The 19,181-nt window shown below is 54.9% G+C and overlaps 1 protein-coding gene and 1 long non-coding RNA gene across 2 annotated transcripts; one reads left to right on the forward strand and one right to left on the reverse strand.

Annotated features, from left to right (window-relative positions):
* Positions 1–4,731: 4,731 nt before the first annotated feature.
* Positions 4,732–7,796, reverse strand: LOC120600080 (uncharacterized). The gene is made up of 2 exons (XR_005652087.1): positions 7,637–7,796; positions 4,732–6,521 (listed from the first exon to the last, which is right to left on the reverse strand). It is a non-coding gene; the product is annotated as an uncharacterized LOC120600080 (long non-coding RNA).
* On the forward strand, positions 7,745–19,172 carry LOC120600078 (fatty acid desaturase 6). Its single transcript, XM_039859320.1, has 6 exons — positions 7,745–7,991; positions 8,625–8,791; positions 15,057–15,237; positions 15,870–16,057; positions 17,087–17,266; positions 17,848–19,172. Exons 1-6 carry the CDS (start codon positions 7,829–7,831, stop codon positions 17,995–17,997), a joined length of 1,029 nt encoding a protein of 342 aa, XP_039715254.1. The 5' UTR covers positions 7,745–7,828; the 3' UTR covers positions 17,998–19,172.
* The last annotated feature ends 9 nt before the right edge of the window (positions 19,173–19,181 follow it).

Below are 19,181 nucleotides of genomic sequence, written 5' to 3' on the forward strand. Positions count from 1 at the left end.
AGGTGAACAGGTGGGCGAGGGCAGGAGGGTGCTGTTTACCAACCACGGGTTAGAGATGTGGGGATGAGGTTCAGCGGGGCAAATGACGTGCTAGGAGGTGCAGAAGCCCGGATGTCTAGTGTGGTCCACGTGCACTGCTCCATGGCTGCCTTCTCAGAACACGTACCCAGAACGGGGCTCAGCTGGCAGGACCGGGGAGGTGGGATGGGGGACGGGCTGACCTCTCTGCCTCCCCTTCTTCCTCCATTCCTGTGGACCGCCCTCCCACTCAGCCTCTAAATGTGCCACTGACAGCTCTGTGTGTGTGTGTGTGTGTGTGTGTGTGTGTGTGTGTGTGTGTGATGTGGGCGAGGACCTGATCTTAGTCTCTGTGGGCGTAGGATAGCATAGTGGACACAGCTTTCCCAGAAGGTTGTGTTTGTCGTGAGCTGAGGGTGCCTGTGTGTCTCTGAGGCTTTGCTCGTTTACCTTTGCTTCAGGGCCTCCAGGCTTCCCAGAACAGGGGTGTGTGCATGTGTGTGAGCATGCGTGTGTGTGAGCGTGTGTGTGCACGCTCCATGACTCTGTCTACGGTCCAGTTTTAGACTCCTCCTCCCACGCATTATCCATTTATAGGGCCCTAGCTTCTTCAGACGGGGAAGTTGAAGCTCCAGCCACCGCAGCCCCTTCGCCCCATCCCTCACCCTGACCTGGGGATTCCCACCGAGCTTCCTCCAACCTCTCTCTGGGTGACTGGCTTGTTGGAGGTCAGAGCTCTAGGTTCAGGAGGCAACGGAGGGAGAGACCAATGGCCCAGAAGGCAGGGGAGGGGGCTGAGGCAAATCTGCCTTTCTGAGCAGCCAGGGTCACAAGGGGCTTGGGCCGGAGTGTCCAGGTTAGACACGGCTCTGCCACTTGCTGAGAAGGCTCATTTGCGTTTCCCAGCCTTGGTGTTTCTGGCTGTCCGTGGGGAGAATTATACCCCACATCATAGGCCAGTTGCAGTGATAAACTTTACGTAAAGTCTCAGCTTAGGCCTCGACACCCAGTAGGTAGAAGACCAGTTCAGGGACCTGGTGTTCAGGAATCGGGTGATGGGGAGGGCTCAGTGGGCATCAGCCAGCCCTGGGCAATCCTGAGCTGGGGTCAGAGAGGGCCAACATGCTGGGTGGTTCCCAGGCTCCCCTCTCCGTGCTCCCCACACCTTCTGCTCAGCATGGTCAAGCACGGCAGAGCAGAAGCGGGAGGAGTCATCATGCCCCTGAACCCCAGCCGCCTACACACGCTCGCGCACACACTCGCACACGCGGAAAACAGGCCCTTTCTTGCTAGAAAAAGAAACTAGTTTTTTACTATTATTGTCAATGCCAATATGTGTTAGATTTAGGTCATGTCAATATTCAACATAACAATAATGTTATAATTACAATATTATAACATTAGCAATAACTGTATCTACCACGAGCACTTGCCCGTGGCGGTCCATTGATATCCATACTACAGAAATTATCTTACATTCTCTGCAGAGATCCAATAAGGTAAGTGCCATCACCCTCACCCTCTCAGAAAACTGAGGCTCACAGAGGCCAAGTGACTTACCTAAGGTCGCACAGCCAGGACGGAAACCTGGGTGTGTCTGACTCCAGAGGCACGCTGTGGACACTGTTCTCGGCCTCCACTCTATGCAAGAACCACGGTTCTCGCTACCCTTCCAGCCCTGGCACTGGCTCCACCAGGCCCAGCACACACCCTTCAGGCTACCCCATGCCCCGGAGTCACTTACACACTGACTGTGGAGCTAACCTGACTCGAGAGAGACCAGGTGACCCTTGAAAAACCTCACCGGTGGGGACTCTGGGTTGCTACTAACAGCTCCAGTCTTGGATTTTCAACAACCGAACTTGCTATGTAACTTGGAAAAGTAACCTGGGCCTCAGTTTCCTCTCCTGTAAGATGGGGACAGGCTGCCAGCCCTCAGAGCCTTGGCAGCGTCCCCACCAGCTCACAGCTGGCTCCCTTTCCCTCACCCCTCTCACTCCCTAACCTGCCCCTGGGACGTCACCAACCTGGCTTCACCCCTGCGGAATGGCTGGCAGCCTGGGAAGGCAGGATGGAGGCTGCGGGCAGCTAGAGCAGGCCAGGGGGAGGATCCTTGGAGCTGAGGCTGATGCCGAGACACCCCGTCGATGTGGCCCTGCCCTGCTGGAGCCAGGGAAGCTTGGGGTGCCAGTCCCACTCTCAACTGTCCAAGATCTGAGCCACTTCTCCCCCGGCTCACTCAGCCCCACCCCTGTGAATAAGCCACTTGCCTCATGGGGCTCGACCTCACTGGGCTTTGATGATTTGGGGAGTGGTATGAACATGTGGAAGACAAGAAAGGGTTAAAGACCCAGGCACTTAGGCTCAGAGCCTGGAAATGGTTACATTGCTGGAGGAGGTGCCTTTCTAATCCACCTAAGTGCCCCTCAGCTTCCCAGTCCCAGCCCTCCTGGTCTCCAAGCCCATCCTTGACTCTCGGGATCCCCCTCCAGGCTCTGGGGCCGGGGTTGGGCTCCTTCCCACCCACCTCAACCACAGCAGTCATTAACCCCAATGAACCCCAGCAAATAAAGATCTGAATGGCAGAGGGGAGGACTCATCACTGCCCCAGGGTGAGGAACTCCAGAGGCCCCAGGAAGGCCAAACCCAGCATTATTTAATACTCCACCCCCCACGCCTTTGTTGTCTGAGTAGGTCCATGGGGACCCCTTCCACTGGGGCCTGGAGGGAGGGCTCACCTGATTCAGGACCAGAGTCTTCTCCACCATCCAATGTTTTGTTTTTAAACGTTTTATTTCTTTCCATTCTCTTGAGCCTGTTTTCCCAATCTTTGCGTGAATCCATCTATTCATTTATGGTTTACAGACTACCTGCTATGTGCCACACACTCGTGAGGCCCCGGGGATGTGGTATTCTCCAAAGAACAGGAAGGACCAGTCTCTCCACCAAGCCCCATCCCCTTCTCCTTCTGCGAGCCTGCTTTGACTCGTACTCGGTACTCGTCTGTCCATCAGCTTGTAAATATTGAGCTCTGAATGGAGACGAGGCACTATGCTGGGTGTGATGGGTGCGTAAGTTCGTGTTGGCGGCAAGAAGCTTGGAAGTTATGGAGGAGGTTCGGGAAGACATAAGGATGTGCCCAGATTGGTGCCTTCAGGAAGCTCACAGTGCAGTTGGCTATGGAGCAGAGATGGCTAAATGGTCATTTACATTTTATATACCATTTACATACTGCCTATGGTTAGGTTTGGGTTAGATGCCTGGGTTCCGGTTCCGGCCGGTGGGATGAGGATGGCAGTGACGTGCACCACCTTCGGAACTGGAGCTAATGCTGCCTTTCCATGTTGTCTCTTCCACTCACTCCCATGGCTACGGTGGTGGCCTGCGTTGGAGATGGAGGCATTACAAGATGGAAGGAGCCTGAATCCCCGAGTCACCACCCAACCCATATCAGACTGTGAGCAAGAAAGAAATCCGTACTGCGTTTAGCCACTGAGACATCTGAGATTATTTGTTACAGCAGCTAGTATAACGTGTCCTGACTGATATAGGCAGATGGCACAGACATAGCGAGCACACTAAATCCTATGGCTGGATTGCGGTGCGCAAGAGGGATCACCGCATGACAACGGACGTCTAATGCAAGCTGGTCGACGAGACCAGAGGAAGGGGGAGACACGGAGCTGGAGCATCTGGCACACAGTCCTTGCTCAGTAAAATCGGTTGCATGAGTGAAATCCATGAGAACGTTGGAAAAGCTTCGCAGGGGTGGCTGACGTCAGCAGAGCCCCAGAGGATGGGTGGGGTTTGGATGGGGGTGCGAATAGAAGCAATTACTCTGGGAATAAAGACAGAAAAGTGAGAAAGGGCAACATCTGTCCCGGGGTCAGAGGTCAGTCTGACCCAAGCAGCAGAGTAAACAGAGATGAAGCTGGAACTCGGAGGCCCTCAGAGGTCAAGTTGAGCAATTTAGACCTTACGCTGTGGGCCAGGGGTTTCCAACGTGGGGGTGGGCACAACAATCTATTGGGGTACGAGAAGAAAATATTAAAACTCTCATTGATATTTATCTCACTTCTGAATTTTTTTTTTTTTTTTTTTTTTTAGTGTACATAAAGATACTAAGGCTTAGAGAGGCTGAGTAACTCAGCTAAGGTCACATGGCCAGTAAGCATGCTGGACTCCAAAGCTGTGCTCTTCATACACGCTGAGTCTTGTGCAGACAGGTGAGGGACAGAGTGGGGACAGAGGCCCATCTAAGGGAAGGTGGCTGGGAGGAGCGGGCCCTCAGCCCTGGCTGTCTCTGCCTTAGCAGCAGGCCAGTGACCTAATGTTGGCAGAGGTCAAGGAGCCTGCCCAGGCCTGCCCCCTAGTGCCTGTTGTGGGAAGCCAAGCAGAGAGCCTTAATGGGCGCAGACCTGCGTGGCTAACCACCCAGGGCCTCGTATCCCAGGCTTCATTCTCACCTTCGTGAGCAGGAAGGGGAGGACCAGGGTCTGGATGGAGGTCAGGGTAGGCCGGCAGAGAGGAATGGAGAAGAGTTTAGTAAATCAGGCGCTCTGCCACCCCACACGCTCAGCTGCCAAGCGCAAGGCCAAGGGAACCCAGATGCCAGCCCTGCCTTGCTTTCCCATGTTTCACTGAGCTGGGCTCAGGGGTGATGTCCACCTTCTGATTTATACCTCTAAAAAAAAAAAAGCTATGACCATTTAAAAAAATAAAGCAAATGTTTTCATTGAAATATAACATGTATACAGAAAAATGCATGTATCATAACCGCGTCGCAGGATGAATTTTTACAAACTGGACTACCTTTCTGGTGGTAGTAATGGCCGTCCCATGCCTGCTCCAGAACTTTATCTGAATGAAATCAAATAGAGTCTGCGCTCTGTGTGTCTGGTTTATTTTGTTCAGCATTAGGTCTGGGCGTGCATATACATTTTATTTCTCTCTTCGACTGTGGGGGGACATTTGAGTTGTCCCAGTTCACACACGTTCAGCTTTAATAAAGCTCGTTCCATTTTACAAGTAAGTCTGCCTTGCTGTTTTGTTTTGCTTTAATCGGCTTTATCGAGGTACGATTAACTATAATAAAACGCGCTCCTCTTGAGTGTGCAAGTCAATGAGTTTGACACACGTATGCGACAGCACAATCAAGATACAGACCATTTTCATCCTCTAAGAAAGTCTCCTCGTGTCTCTCTGTAATTACTGTCCCCCACGTGGTTATATATATATAATTACCGTCCCCCACGTGGATACGTGTTCTCATTCCTGTTGGGTGTGTACCTGGGTGCTCGATTGCTGGGTTATAGGGCATATTTAAGTGTATATTTAACCTTACAGGCAACTGCCAAACTGTTCTCCAGAGGGGTTGTCCCACTTTACATGCCGTCAGCCATGAATGAGAGGTCAGTTGCGTTACTTCCTCCGGCCAGTGCTTAGTGTTGCCTGGCCATTTCATTTCAGCCATTCTAGTGGGGGCGGGGTGTGAAGGGCTGGCTCCCTGGGGTTTTCATTCGCATGTGTCTTAAGAGCAATGATGTTGAGCGTCTTTTCATACGCTTATGGTCATGTGCACATTTCCTCTGGTGAACTGTCTATTCGAGTCTTGCTTATTTTCTTATTCCTTCGACTTCTGTTCTACAGCCCGGCCCCACCCCGCCCCTGCCAGCTACTCCCTTAGCACCCTGTCGTGTTTAGGGTACCAAAACAGTCTCCGAACTGGTCTCCTGCAGGGCAGCGGCTAATCCATTGTGCCGGACAAGCCTTTGCAAACACCACACTACACAAGTCACTCCTAGGCTCTGAGGCCTGCCATGGCTCCCCAAGTCTGCCAGGGCAAGTCCTGACTTCTTGGTCTCTCGTTGGTGGCACCTCCGGCACCTGGTCCCGACCTTTCTTTGCCGCCTTCGCTAACAGTCTCCCAACTCCACTCCTGCCCCACGCCTTGAGAATCCGGAATACCTTGTTCCCTTCCTTCTCCTCCTGGTTTCAATTTGTACTAAATCTAATCTGCCTCTCTCCAGGGAGGCTGCCAGCCAGCCTTACCCCCTGGGGATTCCTGGTTCCTCCAAGCTCAGCACTCGCCTCCTTACAGCTTCACTTAGACGTCCGGGGCCAGCCAAGTCCTGGAGAGGAGCTTCTTGGTACCAGGAAGTCCCCTAGTTTATATAATAAAAGCAGTGGGCGTGTACCCTTATACAGTATATTCTAATATTGAATATTAATATCAAATATGCCTTTTAAAATTGTACGTAGCCCCTCCCTGAAGATTCTAGTGTGTCTGAGAGAGAGGGGCTCAAAAGCGGGTTAGGGAGGGAAGAGGGCCCCTCCCTCTTCCTGTTTTAAGAATCTACTATAGAAACAAAAGGTAATTGGAAGAAACTTCCTGGATTTGAGTTCTGGTTCTGCCATTTAGTAACTGGGGGTGGGCGCTGGGCAGATCACTTCATCTCTCTGGCCCGCCATGGATTAAATAGGGATGATGCCAACCTCGCCAGCTGTGGGAAATACACAAAACCCAGTAAGTATGTGAAAGTCAATGGTAACTGCAAAGAGCCAGATGTGTGTGTCGGGGGCGGGGTGGGGTGGGGTGGAGAATTGGTCTATTAGACTGTAAGCCCCTTAGAATAGCAACCGGTAAAGAAACCTTGCCTTTTAATAAAGAATTGGAGGAATAAACTCATAAGAATTCATGAAATAAAACACCAGGGAAGACAGGAGGAATCAAAGTCTTTAGCTTCCCTGACCAGGCTTCTCTTCCTCCATCTCTCTCCTCTCCCCCCCCTCCCCCAGTCTCACTCCTCCTTATCAAAGGTCTCTTGCTGAAAGTGCTGTGGCCCTCACCACACCAGACCTCATTTTTAAAGGGACTTCAATGTAAGACTAGGGGGGGAGTAAGACAGAGACAAAGGGGGAGAAAAGATCCTCAGAGGCCCTGACTTGTGTTCCAAGGACCCAGGCCAGCCTCCAGCAGCACCGGGTGGGGTCCTGGGCTTATGGGAAGGGGCTAGGGAGGACCCAAGTCTTGGCAAGTAGTTTGCCGTGGCCTTGGCCTTGGTCCTGGGTTCAGACCTGGGCACCTGTGAGTGGAATTGCAGAGGGATCTCATTCGGAATGGTAAGGTCTGTCCTTGTCTCCTCTCACTCCCAAAATTACTGCGCTGGAGAGCAAACTCCCCATGGGTCATCGCTGCTAAAACCGGACGCAGAGGGGACCCCGCTTCCCCATGCCCCTTGAACGTTCTGCCTCATGAATTTAAAAATCTTTGTGTGCCAGGCATTGTGGCAGGTACCGAAGGCACAGCTTGAGCAGCAGCGCGAGGTAAGTCGCTGCCATCCCCCCGGCCGCCAGGCTGTGGGCGGAGACAGGCAAGGAACGCACGCCTGTGTCGTGTGGGGGCCGCCCGCTAACTGCCACTGAGAAAAACGCTCAGGCTGTGGAATAAAAATGCTGTGCACACCCGAGCAGGGCGAGGGGACAAGGAGAATGCGAGTTACTTAAGGTCAGGCGGTCAGGGACCCTGGGGATTTCCACTACGGTCTTTGCGTGTCCTGTCCCCCACTCGCCTAGTCCCCCACTCCCGCGTCCCCTGTACCCAGAGCCTCCTCCCCACCTTCGCGCATCCACCGGTTCTTCTTGCGGCGGTTCTAGTCCAGAGGCACCCGGTGACCCTCACGCACCGTGACACCGGGGGCGGGTGGCCCCAGCCAGGCGCCTGACTCCGCCCCGGCCCGCCCCCGCTGGTGCTCAGAGCCTTGTCCGCCGCTGCAGATACGCTGGTGACCTCGGAGTCGTCCGGGGCCCGATGGAGCCGGCGCGAGGCGCACCCCAGGGGAGCGGCGGGGCCGAGGCGCTGCTGGGGGAGCTGGAGGCGCGGGTCCAGGACGTGGTGAGGGCGAGCTCGTGGTGGGAGCGCCACGGTGTGGATTGCGCCATCCTTGCGCTCAGCCTCCTGGCCTTGCCATCTGGTGAGGGACACGGAGACTCGCGGACAGGTTGACCAGGGGCTGGGCTGGAGGCGGTGATGCGGAAAAGGGGATGTAGCGGGCTGGAGGGCAGTGGAGTGGGGGAGACCAGAACCCCAGGAGAGTCACAGCCCAAACCCGAAAGTCTGGTTGGGGTGTCCTGTCTTATGTACCCAGAGGACTTGGGTGCTGGAGGAGGGAGAAGGCTGATGGCACGAAGGACAGCGGAGGAGAAAGTTGACAGAAGTCACCGGAAAGGCGGGGAGGGGTGAGGAGACCTGGGGAGGGGGAGGTTTCTCTGCAAGGACACCAGAGATGAGGGGAGGGCAGTGTTCCCCCTGGACCTCTCCTGGTTTGGACCCCCGCCGTGCCCTGACCCCGTCACTGCTCTGGTTGGGGCCAGCATCAAGACTCCTGCAATGTCCTTGGGGAGTCAATAGGGCTCTGCTTTGTCCCACATCCTGTAGAGAGAACCAACCCACCCCCTTCAGGACATAATGGGACCTGCCTCACTGCTGCCTGTGCTGCCTCAGGGCTGGGCCCACTGTGGCCTGGGCTCCCAAGTGCGGAGGAGGGAGTGTCTGGGCCTAGATCTCCAAGAGCTGGAGAAAGATCCTAACCACCCCCTCCCTGCAGGGTTCCTGTGCCTGTGCTCTGAGAACGTCCTGGTCTTTGTCCTGGGCATCACCGTCTTGGGTGTGTGCCACTACACGCTCACCGTCAAGGGCAGCCACCTGGCCACTCACGGTGCCCTCACCGAATCCAAACGCTGGAGCAGGATCTGGGCACTTTTCTTTGTGGAGGTGAGCCTGGGAGGGGGCGGGGGATGGGCGGCTGCTGGTACCATGTGGGCAACCTCATTGTCTATGCCAGCGTGGTACTCACTTAATCCAGCGTGAGGATCAAACGACACAGCGAGGGTCCTGGTTCAGGGCCTGGGCCTGACTCCTCGATGATCGCCAGCTGTTAGCTTCGCTCATTTTCTCCGGAGGGAACACACGGTCAGCTGCAAGGAAAGGGTCGGCAGTTTTTGTTGTTGTTTGTATGTTAGTGTTATTTGTTTTTAACTGAAAAGTTGATGCGGTTATGCAAAGCAGACAAAACTCTGTGTGTGTGTGTCCACGTGAGTGCGATGAGGTGGCCCTGGACCACCACCTGGGCCAGGGCCCTGCGTTGCACAAAGGACAAGCTCTTGCTGCCCAGGACCTTCTTGGATCTCTGCCACACTCGTTGTCACCTCCTCTTTTTGGGTGCCTGTGCTCTTCCCAAGCTGGCTCTCGGGGGGAGAGATGGACAAGATGGAGGGGGCAGTGACACTCCAGATTGTTGTTGTTTCTCTGCTAAATTATCCCCAATTATACATACCTCCCTACGCTAGCATGAACTTCCCTCTGAAGACCCACTTCCGGCCTCCGCGAGAACGCACCATTCCTCCTACTGACATACTTCAGACCCTCTTGCCAGCCAGCCCTAGCCTTCCCCCGCAAGTGCACCAGCCCTTCCCTGTCCTGGGTGATGTCACTGGGACTGTCACTTTTATCCTTGGGGACTGCCAGTGAAGGGCCACAGGAAGATGGGAGACAGGGTGGGTGGGCAGAGCCCCCATGGTTTAAGTGCTAAAGCCTGAGAAGGATTAAGTCCTGAAATCGGAAGGCTTTAGGGACCCCCCTGCCTGTCATTCAGAATGTAGACGCTCCCCTGAGTGGGACGAAACAGGCTCTGCCAGTTACTAAGCTCTGTGGTGTCTCAACTTCAAACCTTTCTTCCAAAGTTGTCTCTGTGCTGCCGGGGACGGAGTCACAGCTGGTCCACAGGGGAGCACAGGCCAGCTCTGCCCGTCTCCCTAAGGAGCGTCACCCAAGAGAATGCCAGTCACCTTTATTCGAGTCCTATGTGGTGGAGGAACCAGAGCAGAGAACTCCCAGCCTGGTCAGGATTCTCGAACATTCCCCTTCCAGGAGTTCAGTGTGGCCGTTGTCCTCGGGGCTGTCTCTCCGACCATCCCTCTGCTTGTCCCCGCCCCCCCACCCCACTCCCCGCCAAACCCCAAGGGAGTGTGTATTAGTCTGTGTGTGCTCAACAACGATGGCTTTTATTTATTTTTTATTTAATTACATTTATTTAGAGGCAAACTCAGATCTGCGTACAAAATACACTTTTGTAAAAAAAAAAAAAGTTTTTATTTTCTAAATAATTATAGATTCACATGATGTTGTAAAAATAGGACAGAGAGATCTGGTGTCACCTTCACTGGATTTCCCTCAATAGCTGCACTTATGTGTCGTTCAATAGCAAACCAGGAAATTGTCGTTAGTACAGTGTGTGTGTGTGTGTGTGTGTGTGTGCATACGCGTGTGCATGCGTGCGTGTAGTTCTATGTCATTTTATAGGTTACGAAATGTACTTTTAGGTAGCACCCCCCCGCCAACCTCTCCCAGGTTTGGTGTGGCTTCCTCAAAGATAAGCCTGAGGTCTCTGGGAAGGGGGCCTCCTGGCAGTTCCCACTCCTGTGGGTCTGTAAAGCCTGGGTCCTGGTGGAGGGGACCCTCTGCCCGTCAGAGGCAGAGGGCCCTGGATCAAGGCCAGGCGGTCGTCTATGGATGGCTGCACTGAGTCTGATGAGTGTGCCCTTGAGGGAAGGTCTTGGAGAGGAAATGGTGGGGTTGTTTTCAAGGGGGCAGGGGCTGCCCAGCTGGGAGCAGAAATTGGGAGAGAAGTCTGTTGGATGTGGACTTTGGGGGCTGAAGGAGTGTCAGTCGAGGCTGAGCGGGCAACTGCCCAGCGGTGTACTCAACATCACCGAGCTTCTGCTCCCCGCTAAGACTCCCGCTGGGTGCTAGGGACCAACAGTGAATGAAACCAGTTTCCAGTTCTCCAGGGGCTCAGAGTCAGGTGGGGAAACAGACAAACACAAATGACATAAAAATAAGAAAAATCTTGATTTTATCAGCTGATACTTATTGGGTACTTATTGTGTACCTTCCATGAATTATCTCATTTAATAGTCATGCCTCCTTAGGTGTTTGAAGCTATTATTACCTGTTACACTCACTTTGTAGATGAGGAGACCCTAGTTTGGGAGGTTAAGTTGCTTGTCCAAGGCCACTCAGCTGGTACGTGGAGCGGCTGGGAGCAGGGCAGGCAGGACCTGACGGTGCCGTCAACTAGGTGGTGTGAATGCTGTGAGCACAGAGGGGAGAGCGTGGCAGGGGCACCGGATGTCCGCAGACATTTTTGGCTATCACGATGCGTGTGCGTGTGTGTGTATTACTGGCGTTCAGTGGGTAGAGGATGCTGCTAAACATTTTACAGTGCGCGCGACAGAATGACCTGTCCCCAACTGTCAAGAGTGTCAAGGCGGAGAACCCCCGGGGAGAGGGTCCAGAGGAGACAGCACAGGGGAGGCCTGGCCAGGCTCAGAGCAGGAAGGTGGTTTCGGACGGAGCAGACGTGTAGACAGAGGCACAGACATGGGAAACAGCACAGTGTGTGAGGGACCCACAGAAATCTGGGATCGCTAGAATCTAATGGAGACCCTGGAGAAAGGCGGGCAAGGAGGCCCATGTGCCAGGCAGAGGAGCTGAGAGGTTCCTGGGGACAAGGCCTGGAAGTGGAGAGAATGTTCTCAGAGCCGCATGATGGGCTCAGCACTGACCGCAGCAGCCTGCTTCCGTCAGGACGAGGTGCTCGGGGACACCTCTGGCTTCAGCCCTCACCGCTGTCCCTCTCTCATCCAAAGGTGCTGACATATCACCTTATCCACACGGAGCCTGTCGCAGGGCCAGCCTGGCACCTGAGGACTCATACTCAGGAGTTCGCATTCTCACTGCGGAGGGCTGCCAGTTGTAACAAATAAAACACAGGACGCCCAGTGAAGTTTGAACTTCGGATGAATGATTCATGCAGGCACTGTTTGGGTATACGTCTACCAAAAGCGATGGGTCGTTTATGTGAAACTTGAATTCATCTGGGCTTCCTAGTCTCTGTCTTACAAACCCATGGCCGTGGCCCATGGAGCCCCAGAGGCCCCTAGCGTGCTGAAGCCAGTGCAAAGGGGCTGCCCAGCGCCCGAGAGTCAGTGAGAGGACCCGGAGGGAGGAATGGGAGCCGGGCAGATTCCAGCCCAGGGTCTGTCCCGCCCGAGGGCCGCTGCCCCTGGGCTGCCACACAGCCCCTCTTTCTCATCCTGTTCGTGCTCCCGCCCTCCACCCCTGTCCCCACGTCTGGAGTGGCCCCACATGTCCCAGGCCCACTCTGGAAATCTGGCCTTGCCCTTGATCCCTCCTCCTCCCACTCCTGCCTTCCCCGAGACCTCACCATCTCTCAGCTGGCCCAGACCAGCAACCTCTGGCCCATCACCTGTCTCGCCTCACCCCTCCCTTTCAATCCAGTAGAATGACCTATTTCACACCCAACTTCGGCCGCGCCACAATTTTATTAACGATGGTTTCTAATCCTGCAAAGGATTGTTTGTTTTAAAAAGATAAAAAGAAAATATTAGCGGATGCATAAGAGACCGAGAGCCTCCCTCGCCTCCCAGGGCAGCTGGGGGCTGGGGCAGGCGGAAGCCCCTCGCTGTGCACTTTTGAACTCTGAATTACATGAACATATTACCTAGTCAAAAACTAAATTAGACAACGACCTTTGGCCACTGGCAGAGGCCCCAAAGGATGCTTCAGTGAACAAACAACTGAGTGAAAGAATGGATGAACACATGAGAGATTGGGGGCCCCGGCATTTCGCTGAGAGACGGTAAGGGGAATTATACCGACGTCTGCCCCTGATGTCTGGCCACTTGAAGAGCCTGAGCACTGCTCAGAGGTTGGAGCTCCTACGTCTTCCTGAGGAGTACAGAGGGCGATGATATCAAGAAGCGGCACCGACCTGGAGGCTTCCAGAACTTTTTCTGAGTCTGGAGGTGGAATCCTCTCGGGCGAGACCTTAAAATAATCCTTTGCAGTGGGACAGTCCATTCTCTAACTCCCGCAGCAGCACGGGACCACTTCCCACCGCGCTTCGGTCTATGGGTGGACACGCACGTGGACACGCTGTGAGCTGCGTGACGTCTCTCCTCCTAACCCAAATCCGCCTCTCTTCTCCTCCGAAAAAACATCTAGATGGGAGTGAGAATTTCAGTGTTATAGAAATAGCCTTAAATCTGTTCTTATTCGTATCAAAAGGCAAATCAAACACGGACTCTGGGAGTGTGCGCTGAGTCACAGATCACATGTTACGTACTGCACAGGAAGCCTGTCTCCCCCGCATCCTCGGGTCTGTGCACGTGTCTGAGAACCTGACGGAGGACCCCACCAGGCCCTGAGGCTCGGGCTCGTTTCTGGTGTTGCTACTCAAAGCGCGGTCCGCTGCTGGTCTGCGAGGAGAGGCTGAGCGTGTGCCAGAAGGGAAATTGACTTTGCCACTAAGCAGACTGATGCATTCAGCTGGCATTTCTTGATGACAGAAGCCATGCGGATGGGATTCGGCCCTTGGCACAGAAGTGTGTGGAAGGAGCGGTTAAAAACAGCCAACTTTTCCCAGTTCCACGGGACAGAACCGTGAGGTTCAAAACACAATCTTGCGGGCCTTGGGCAGAGGCAGGCGACCTCAGGACATCCCAATAGACGCTGGCTGCAGCCCCTTTCTGCCCACTGCCAACAGGCTTGTGCCACTAACTTGAACCAATCAAGGGGATACAGTAGGGATGGGTCTTGGAGACCAACAGTCAATTACTTTAATTGACTCGTCACCTGCCCACCCCTCTGCAGCCTCTCCCAGGTTCTGTCCCGCCGAAAGAAAGTTTACGAAAACAGCAAAACCCGCTCCTTAGGGGTTTACATCATCCGAGAGTGAAGCACCTGGTCCTGTTTTCGTTGGCGACGCCATTGCTGAATGAGCATTTACCTTCCTGCCCTCTGCCTTCGCCTCGGAAGGGGCGGTTCAGCGTTGGTTTGCCATATCTTCCCGAGTCTGTTGTAAACCTTCAGTTGTGACATCGTTAACTGTGCTCTTCAGCGTCCTTTCCATAGGGTTTCGGCTCCTCCTCCGCGGCAGGAAGTGACTCATCTCAGGGGCCTGATGGCCCTCCGCTACCCACCTAGCTGAGTGACCTGGGATGGGCACATGGCCTCTCTATCTCAGTTTCTGCTTCTGTCAACTGTGAATAATAACGCCGCTGACCTCCTGGGCTTGGGAGACTACCAAGTCACGTATGCAGAGCGCGGGATGCTGGGGGCTCATTGGAGGGTGTTCCGCTGTCTTTCCCAGGATCCCGGTGACTGGAACTGGGAAACTCTTCATGTTTTCCTGGAAGCTGGCAGGCAGCATCTTCAATAAAATTAGCAAAATCTTCTGGCCTGAATGAAATATTGGAAGAGAACATTTGCATGTTCATTTGCATGTATCTGCATAAGAAACGCCTCAGTGTCTCTTTTGCCTCTTTTGCCCTTAGATTGACAGTTATTAGAATAAGAGAACTGCTTCTGGTGACCGGTTTAGGAGATTCCCTCACCTGCCAGAGAGGAGTCACCCCAGGGACAAATTAGCTGTCGGCCTCCCCCAGGGCAGACCTCATCCCTGGTGACACCCTCGTAGACAGTTCAGGGAAAGGTCTCCCTTTGCCTCCAGACCACGCCCATCCTCCACCCCCCTGCTGTGGGCTCAAGATGTAGTGTTAGTGAAAGGTACAGATGTTTCCAAGATAAACATGCAGGAAATAATTGTAATCTGATGCCAGCGACCTGACAAGCGGTGTGTCCAATCCTCTCAGGCTTGCAGGCTGCCTGGGTGGTCAGTGGCAGAGTGGCAGTCTAGGGGCTGGCGTCACGCCCCGCAGCACTTTGCAGCACCATTCCAAGTGAAAGCAGTTGTTTTGACTGGCTGCCCTTTGTAGTCACAGATACCTGAGAGTTAGTTGATGGTCAAGGCTGATTAGCCGGGGGTGTAAGGCGGGAAGGCCCTGGACATGCAGCGTCCAAGGATGGCGGGCTGTTCTGTAGGCTCCCAAAGGTCCTACTTTGCTTGACTGTGCCTGACATGGGCCCCGGTGCCCTTTCTGGCTCCCTTCTGCAGGTGTGCACGGCCTTCCCTGCGGAGTATGCCAAGTACGGACACGTCAAGATGCACCACGGACACACCAACGTGCTGGGCCTGGGGGACTCGAGCACGTGGAGGCTGCCTTTCCTCAACCGCTACGTTTACATGTTCCTCGCTCCTCTCTTGATCCCCATCATCACCCCTCTGGTGGCTGTCGGTGAGTATGCCAGGGCCTGGGTCCGGAGTGCCCCGTGAAGGCCTGGGCTTCTCTTTCCTTCCTTCCCTCCTTGGTTCATGGGGGCCGCTCATGGAGGAGGTGAGGGGCCTTGAGTCAAGATAGGACAGAAGTTTTCTGAGACAGCTAGGCAGAGTGGAAAGAGCCTTGGACCCAGGGCCGAGTCTGGCTTCGCCACTTACTGCTTGGTGACTTCAGGCAGGTAACTTAGCTTCTCTGAGCCTCAGGTTCTCACCGGCTCCTCCGGGGAGGTGTGAGAGCACAGTGAGGTTGCAGATGTGCAAATGCTTTGGAAAGGCCTCACACTATAGTGCATGTTATAATTTTTAATATCACAGGAGCAATACATGTGGTGGAAGGAGGACGGGCTGCGGGGCAGCCAGACCTGGGTTCAAGCCTCAGGCCACCACTTACAAGGTCAGAGTGACCTTGGTCAAGTTGCTTACTGCTCCATTTCCTCATCCGTCAAATGGATGAACCCACTTTTCAGGGCTGTGTGGGGATGAACACACCGAGATCACCCTGGTGGGCACCACTGAGCTACCGGGGAGCCAGCGTGCATTGGATCTGAGCCTTGCCCACCCCCGTCACTGCGTTTCTCACCCTTTTGGCAGAGCGGCTGAGTAAGGCGGAGCTCGGGACGGCTCTGCGGGGTCTGGCCTTGGTTTCCCTGGGCCTTTATTCTCACTACTGGCTGCTCTTGAATGTGTCTGGCTTCAGGAGCCCCTGCTCGGCCCTGGCCTGCATGCTCGTCACCAGGTCTCTGCTGGCCCACCCTTACCTCCACGTCAACATCTTCCAGGTGAGGTATCCCCCACCCCGGGCGCTGGGGGGCTACGGGGAGCATTCTCCAGCTGAGGAAGCCTCCCCCCACCTCCCACCCAGCCCTCTCCTCTCCTTTCTGGGGGTCATCACAGAGAGCTTTGGTCTAAGGTAAGGAGTTCGCTTTTCTTCAACACTGGCTGCCATTCACACGTGGAGAGAAGATGCGTTAAGAACCTTCAATGTGATGTGCATCGGGTAGATTAAGCCCTGTGGGGACACAAGTGATTAGCCCCCAGCTCCAGCCCTGAGTGCACTTACGGGGATAACCTTAAGTGAAGTAGATGGAGGGCCATCACAGAGGCCCCAGCACAGGCCACGGGCAGGCCGATGGAGGAGCTGGAGACAGAGGTCTTCTTGCAAGGCCAGGACGCAGCACAGGGTCCCAGCCCATTTCCATAGGGACAAACACCTCCCTGCTCCTCAAACCAGTGAAGACCTCGGATAGAGCATCCTGCTCACCACCACCCTAGCGCTTAGCACAACTGCCATGAATGACTGAATGCCATAGTTGTGTCCCATCTGCCTGTCTTGTTAGAACAGACACTCCTGTTCACTTCACACTCACTAGACCTAAGACAGTGCCTGGTGGAGGAGGCTGGTATACAAACCTGTCGAGTGAAAATATACACGCAAACTTGATCTTGAACGACGAGCAGGATTTCGATTGGTGAAAACAAAGCAGGGAAGGGTCTCTCCAGGATGAAGCAAAGACATAGGGACCTGAGAGTAGATAGTGGGCAGCCACAACCTTTAGAGTACCACAGGAACTGAGGGGTGCCCAGGCCAAGCCCCTCATGGTACAGATGGGGAGAGAGGCCCAGAGATGGACGAGACTGAGCTCAGGGCATGGACAGGTGAACCCAGCCGCCTCTCGCCTCTACCAGGTCCCGCCAGAGTGAGAGCGAGGGAGGGCAGAAGCTGGTCCCCAAATGCTAGGTGAGGACACCTGGGGCAGGGTGGGGAGGTACGGGAATGGCCCAGGCCATGACCCACATGTCTGTCACAGCACATCGGGCTGCCCATGTTCTCCCGAGACAAGAAGCCCCAGCGGATTCACATGATGAGCCTGGGCGTGCTTAACCTGCCCCGGCTGCCCATTCTGGACTGGGCCTTCGGTCACTCCCTCATCAGCTGCCACGTGGAGCACCACCTCTTCCCCAGGCTCTCTGACAACATGTGCCTAAAGGTAGATGAGGGTCGGGCTGGAGGGGCTGGGATGAAGGGAGTCCCTGAGGGCAGAGGGTGCATAACCTTCAGGATTCGCCCGAGCCCTGAGTCCCCCAACTGGACTGGACAGAGGTCCCCAGGAAGGGCAGCCTAGTACGCAAGCATCAGTGTGGGTTTCTTACTAGCAGTGTGACTCTGGGCAAGTTAACTGACCCAAGCCTTGGCTTCCTTATCTGTAGAATGGGAGTAAGCAGTGTGTATGTTGACAGGCTTTGAGGATGAAATGAAGAAATGGGTCTGGAATGTTGGGCAGACAGTGGGTGCTTGGTAAAAGGGAGCTATGGTTTTTACCCACCACAGCGAACAGGACTGTCATGCAGTCGGGGGCCCTGGGGCGGGGGATGTTGAGGAAAAGCCCCCTCTTCCTTGCCTGCTGGGACGGGGAGAGGCAGGGATTCTGCAAGCCCCTCAGCTCCTGCAGACTAGCACAGAACGAGGCAGACAGCAGCTGGGGTTGGGAAGAGGAAGGGCCCCTAGGGGGATGGGCCTGCCTGCAGCCCTGGCTCACAGCGGCCCCTCTTCTTGCCCATCTTCTGGCAGGTGAAGCCCGTGGTGTCCCAGTTCCTCCATGAAAAGCACCTGCCTTACAACGAGGACACCTACCTGGCTCGCTTCTGGCTGTTCCTCAGTCGGTATGAGGAGTTCATGGTGCAGACCCCTCCCATCACTGAGCTGGTGGGGCTGCAATGAGGGGCGGCCAGCACAGGAACCCTGCTCCCCTTCCCAGGCCCAACCCTGGTTCTCCTGCTTCTCTGCCGGCCTGTCCAGGGGCGGGGAGGGGGCGGGCCCTTTCCCAGTGGGTGTGGCCCGGGCTTGGAGGCACTGGGAGGGCAGTGAGGCAGGGAGCTCGTGCTGGGGCTTCTGGGGGTCGCTTGCCCTGCTTGCTTTTCTGGGTTGCGAGAGATATCTGGAGGGAAGGAATAAAGACGGCTGGGCACTCTGAGCAATCTGGCCCACTTCATCTCAGGTCTAAACAGCTGGATTCCTCCCCTGCTCTGCCTGAGCCTTGGTAGGGTTATGGGAGGGTGACAGGGGTGAGGACAGGCCCTGTGCAGGGGGCAGGCTAGAAGAGGGCAGCAAGAGAGTAGGATCAGCCCTCGGCTAGGGCCTCCCTCGCGCCAGCAGTGCCATACTCTTAGATGGCCACCGCTTCTCCGTGCCCTCGGAGGCTGTGCCCACTAAGGAGCCCTCTCCCCAGGGACCATGGGGAGGTTACTCACGGCAGGTTTTCCTGGTTTCTCAGCCAGAGAAACCCCTGCAAGACACAGGCTCGGCATCTGCCAAGAGCCACAGCATCAGCGAGATCAAAGTGTATGTGTTTTGTAAAGAGAAGACACCAGGTTCCGGAAGTAAGGGGAGAAAGAATAGAAATAGCTTTGAGCATGACCTTGGCTAGCTCTAGAAGAAGTCTGCTTTGTCCCATGATAGTTCGAAGGAGTGGACCTGGAAGAATTATCAATTGAGAGAGAAGAAAAATTACTGGGAAGGTAACTGAGGCCGGAGGGGGTGGTGGGCACAGGGTCTGGAGGACAGAAGGCCTTGGAGAAGAAAGGAAGGAGGAGGAGTGTGGGGTGCAGATACAAACCCTGGAAGTCAAGGGCTGGGCTGGTTTGCGAAAGCATTGTCTGCAGCCCGGGAGGGAGGCAGGAATGTAAGGAATTACGGATGCCAGCCAGAGGAAGAGGTTGAGGTGCTGGGGGCATCATGGAGAGCCAGCCTAAAGTGGGCAGACCTGAGAGAGGGCTGGGAGCTGCCCTGGCTGGGGGCTGGATGAGGGGTTGCAAGGGCCCAGCTGGAGGCTGAGGGAGGGACAGAGAAAGGAGGCCAGAGCAGTTGGTTTAAAACAGGGTTTCTCACCTTGGCACTATGACATT

The sequence above is a fragment of the Pteropus medius genome, unplaced genomic scaffold (assembly GCF_902729225.1).
Source record: "Pteropus medius unplaced genomic scaffold, Ma_sr-lr_union100, whole genome shotgun sequence".
NCBI lineage: Eukaryota > Metazoa > Chordata > Mammalia > Chiroptera > Pteropodidae > Pteropus > Pteropus medius.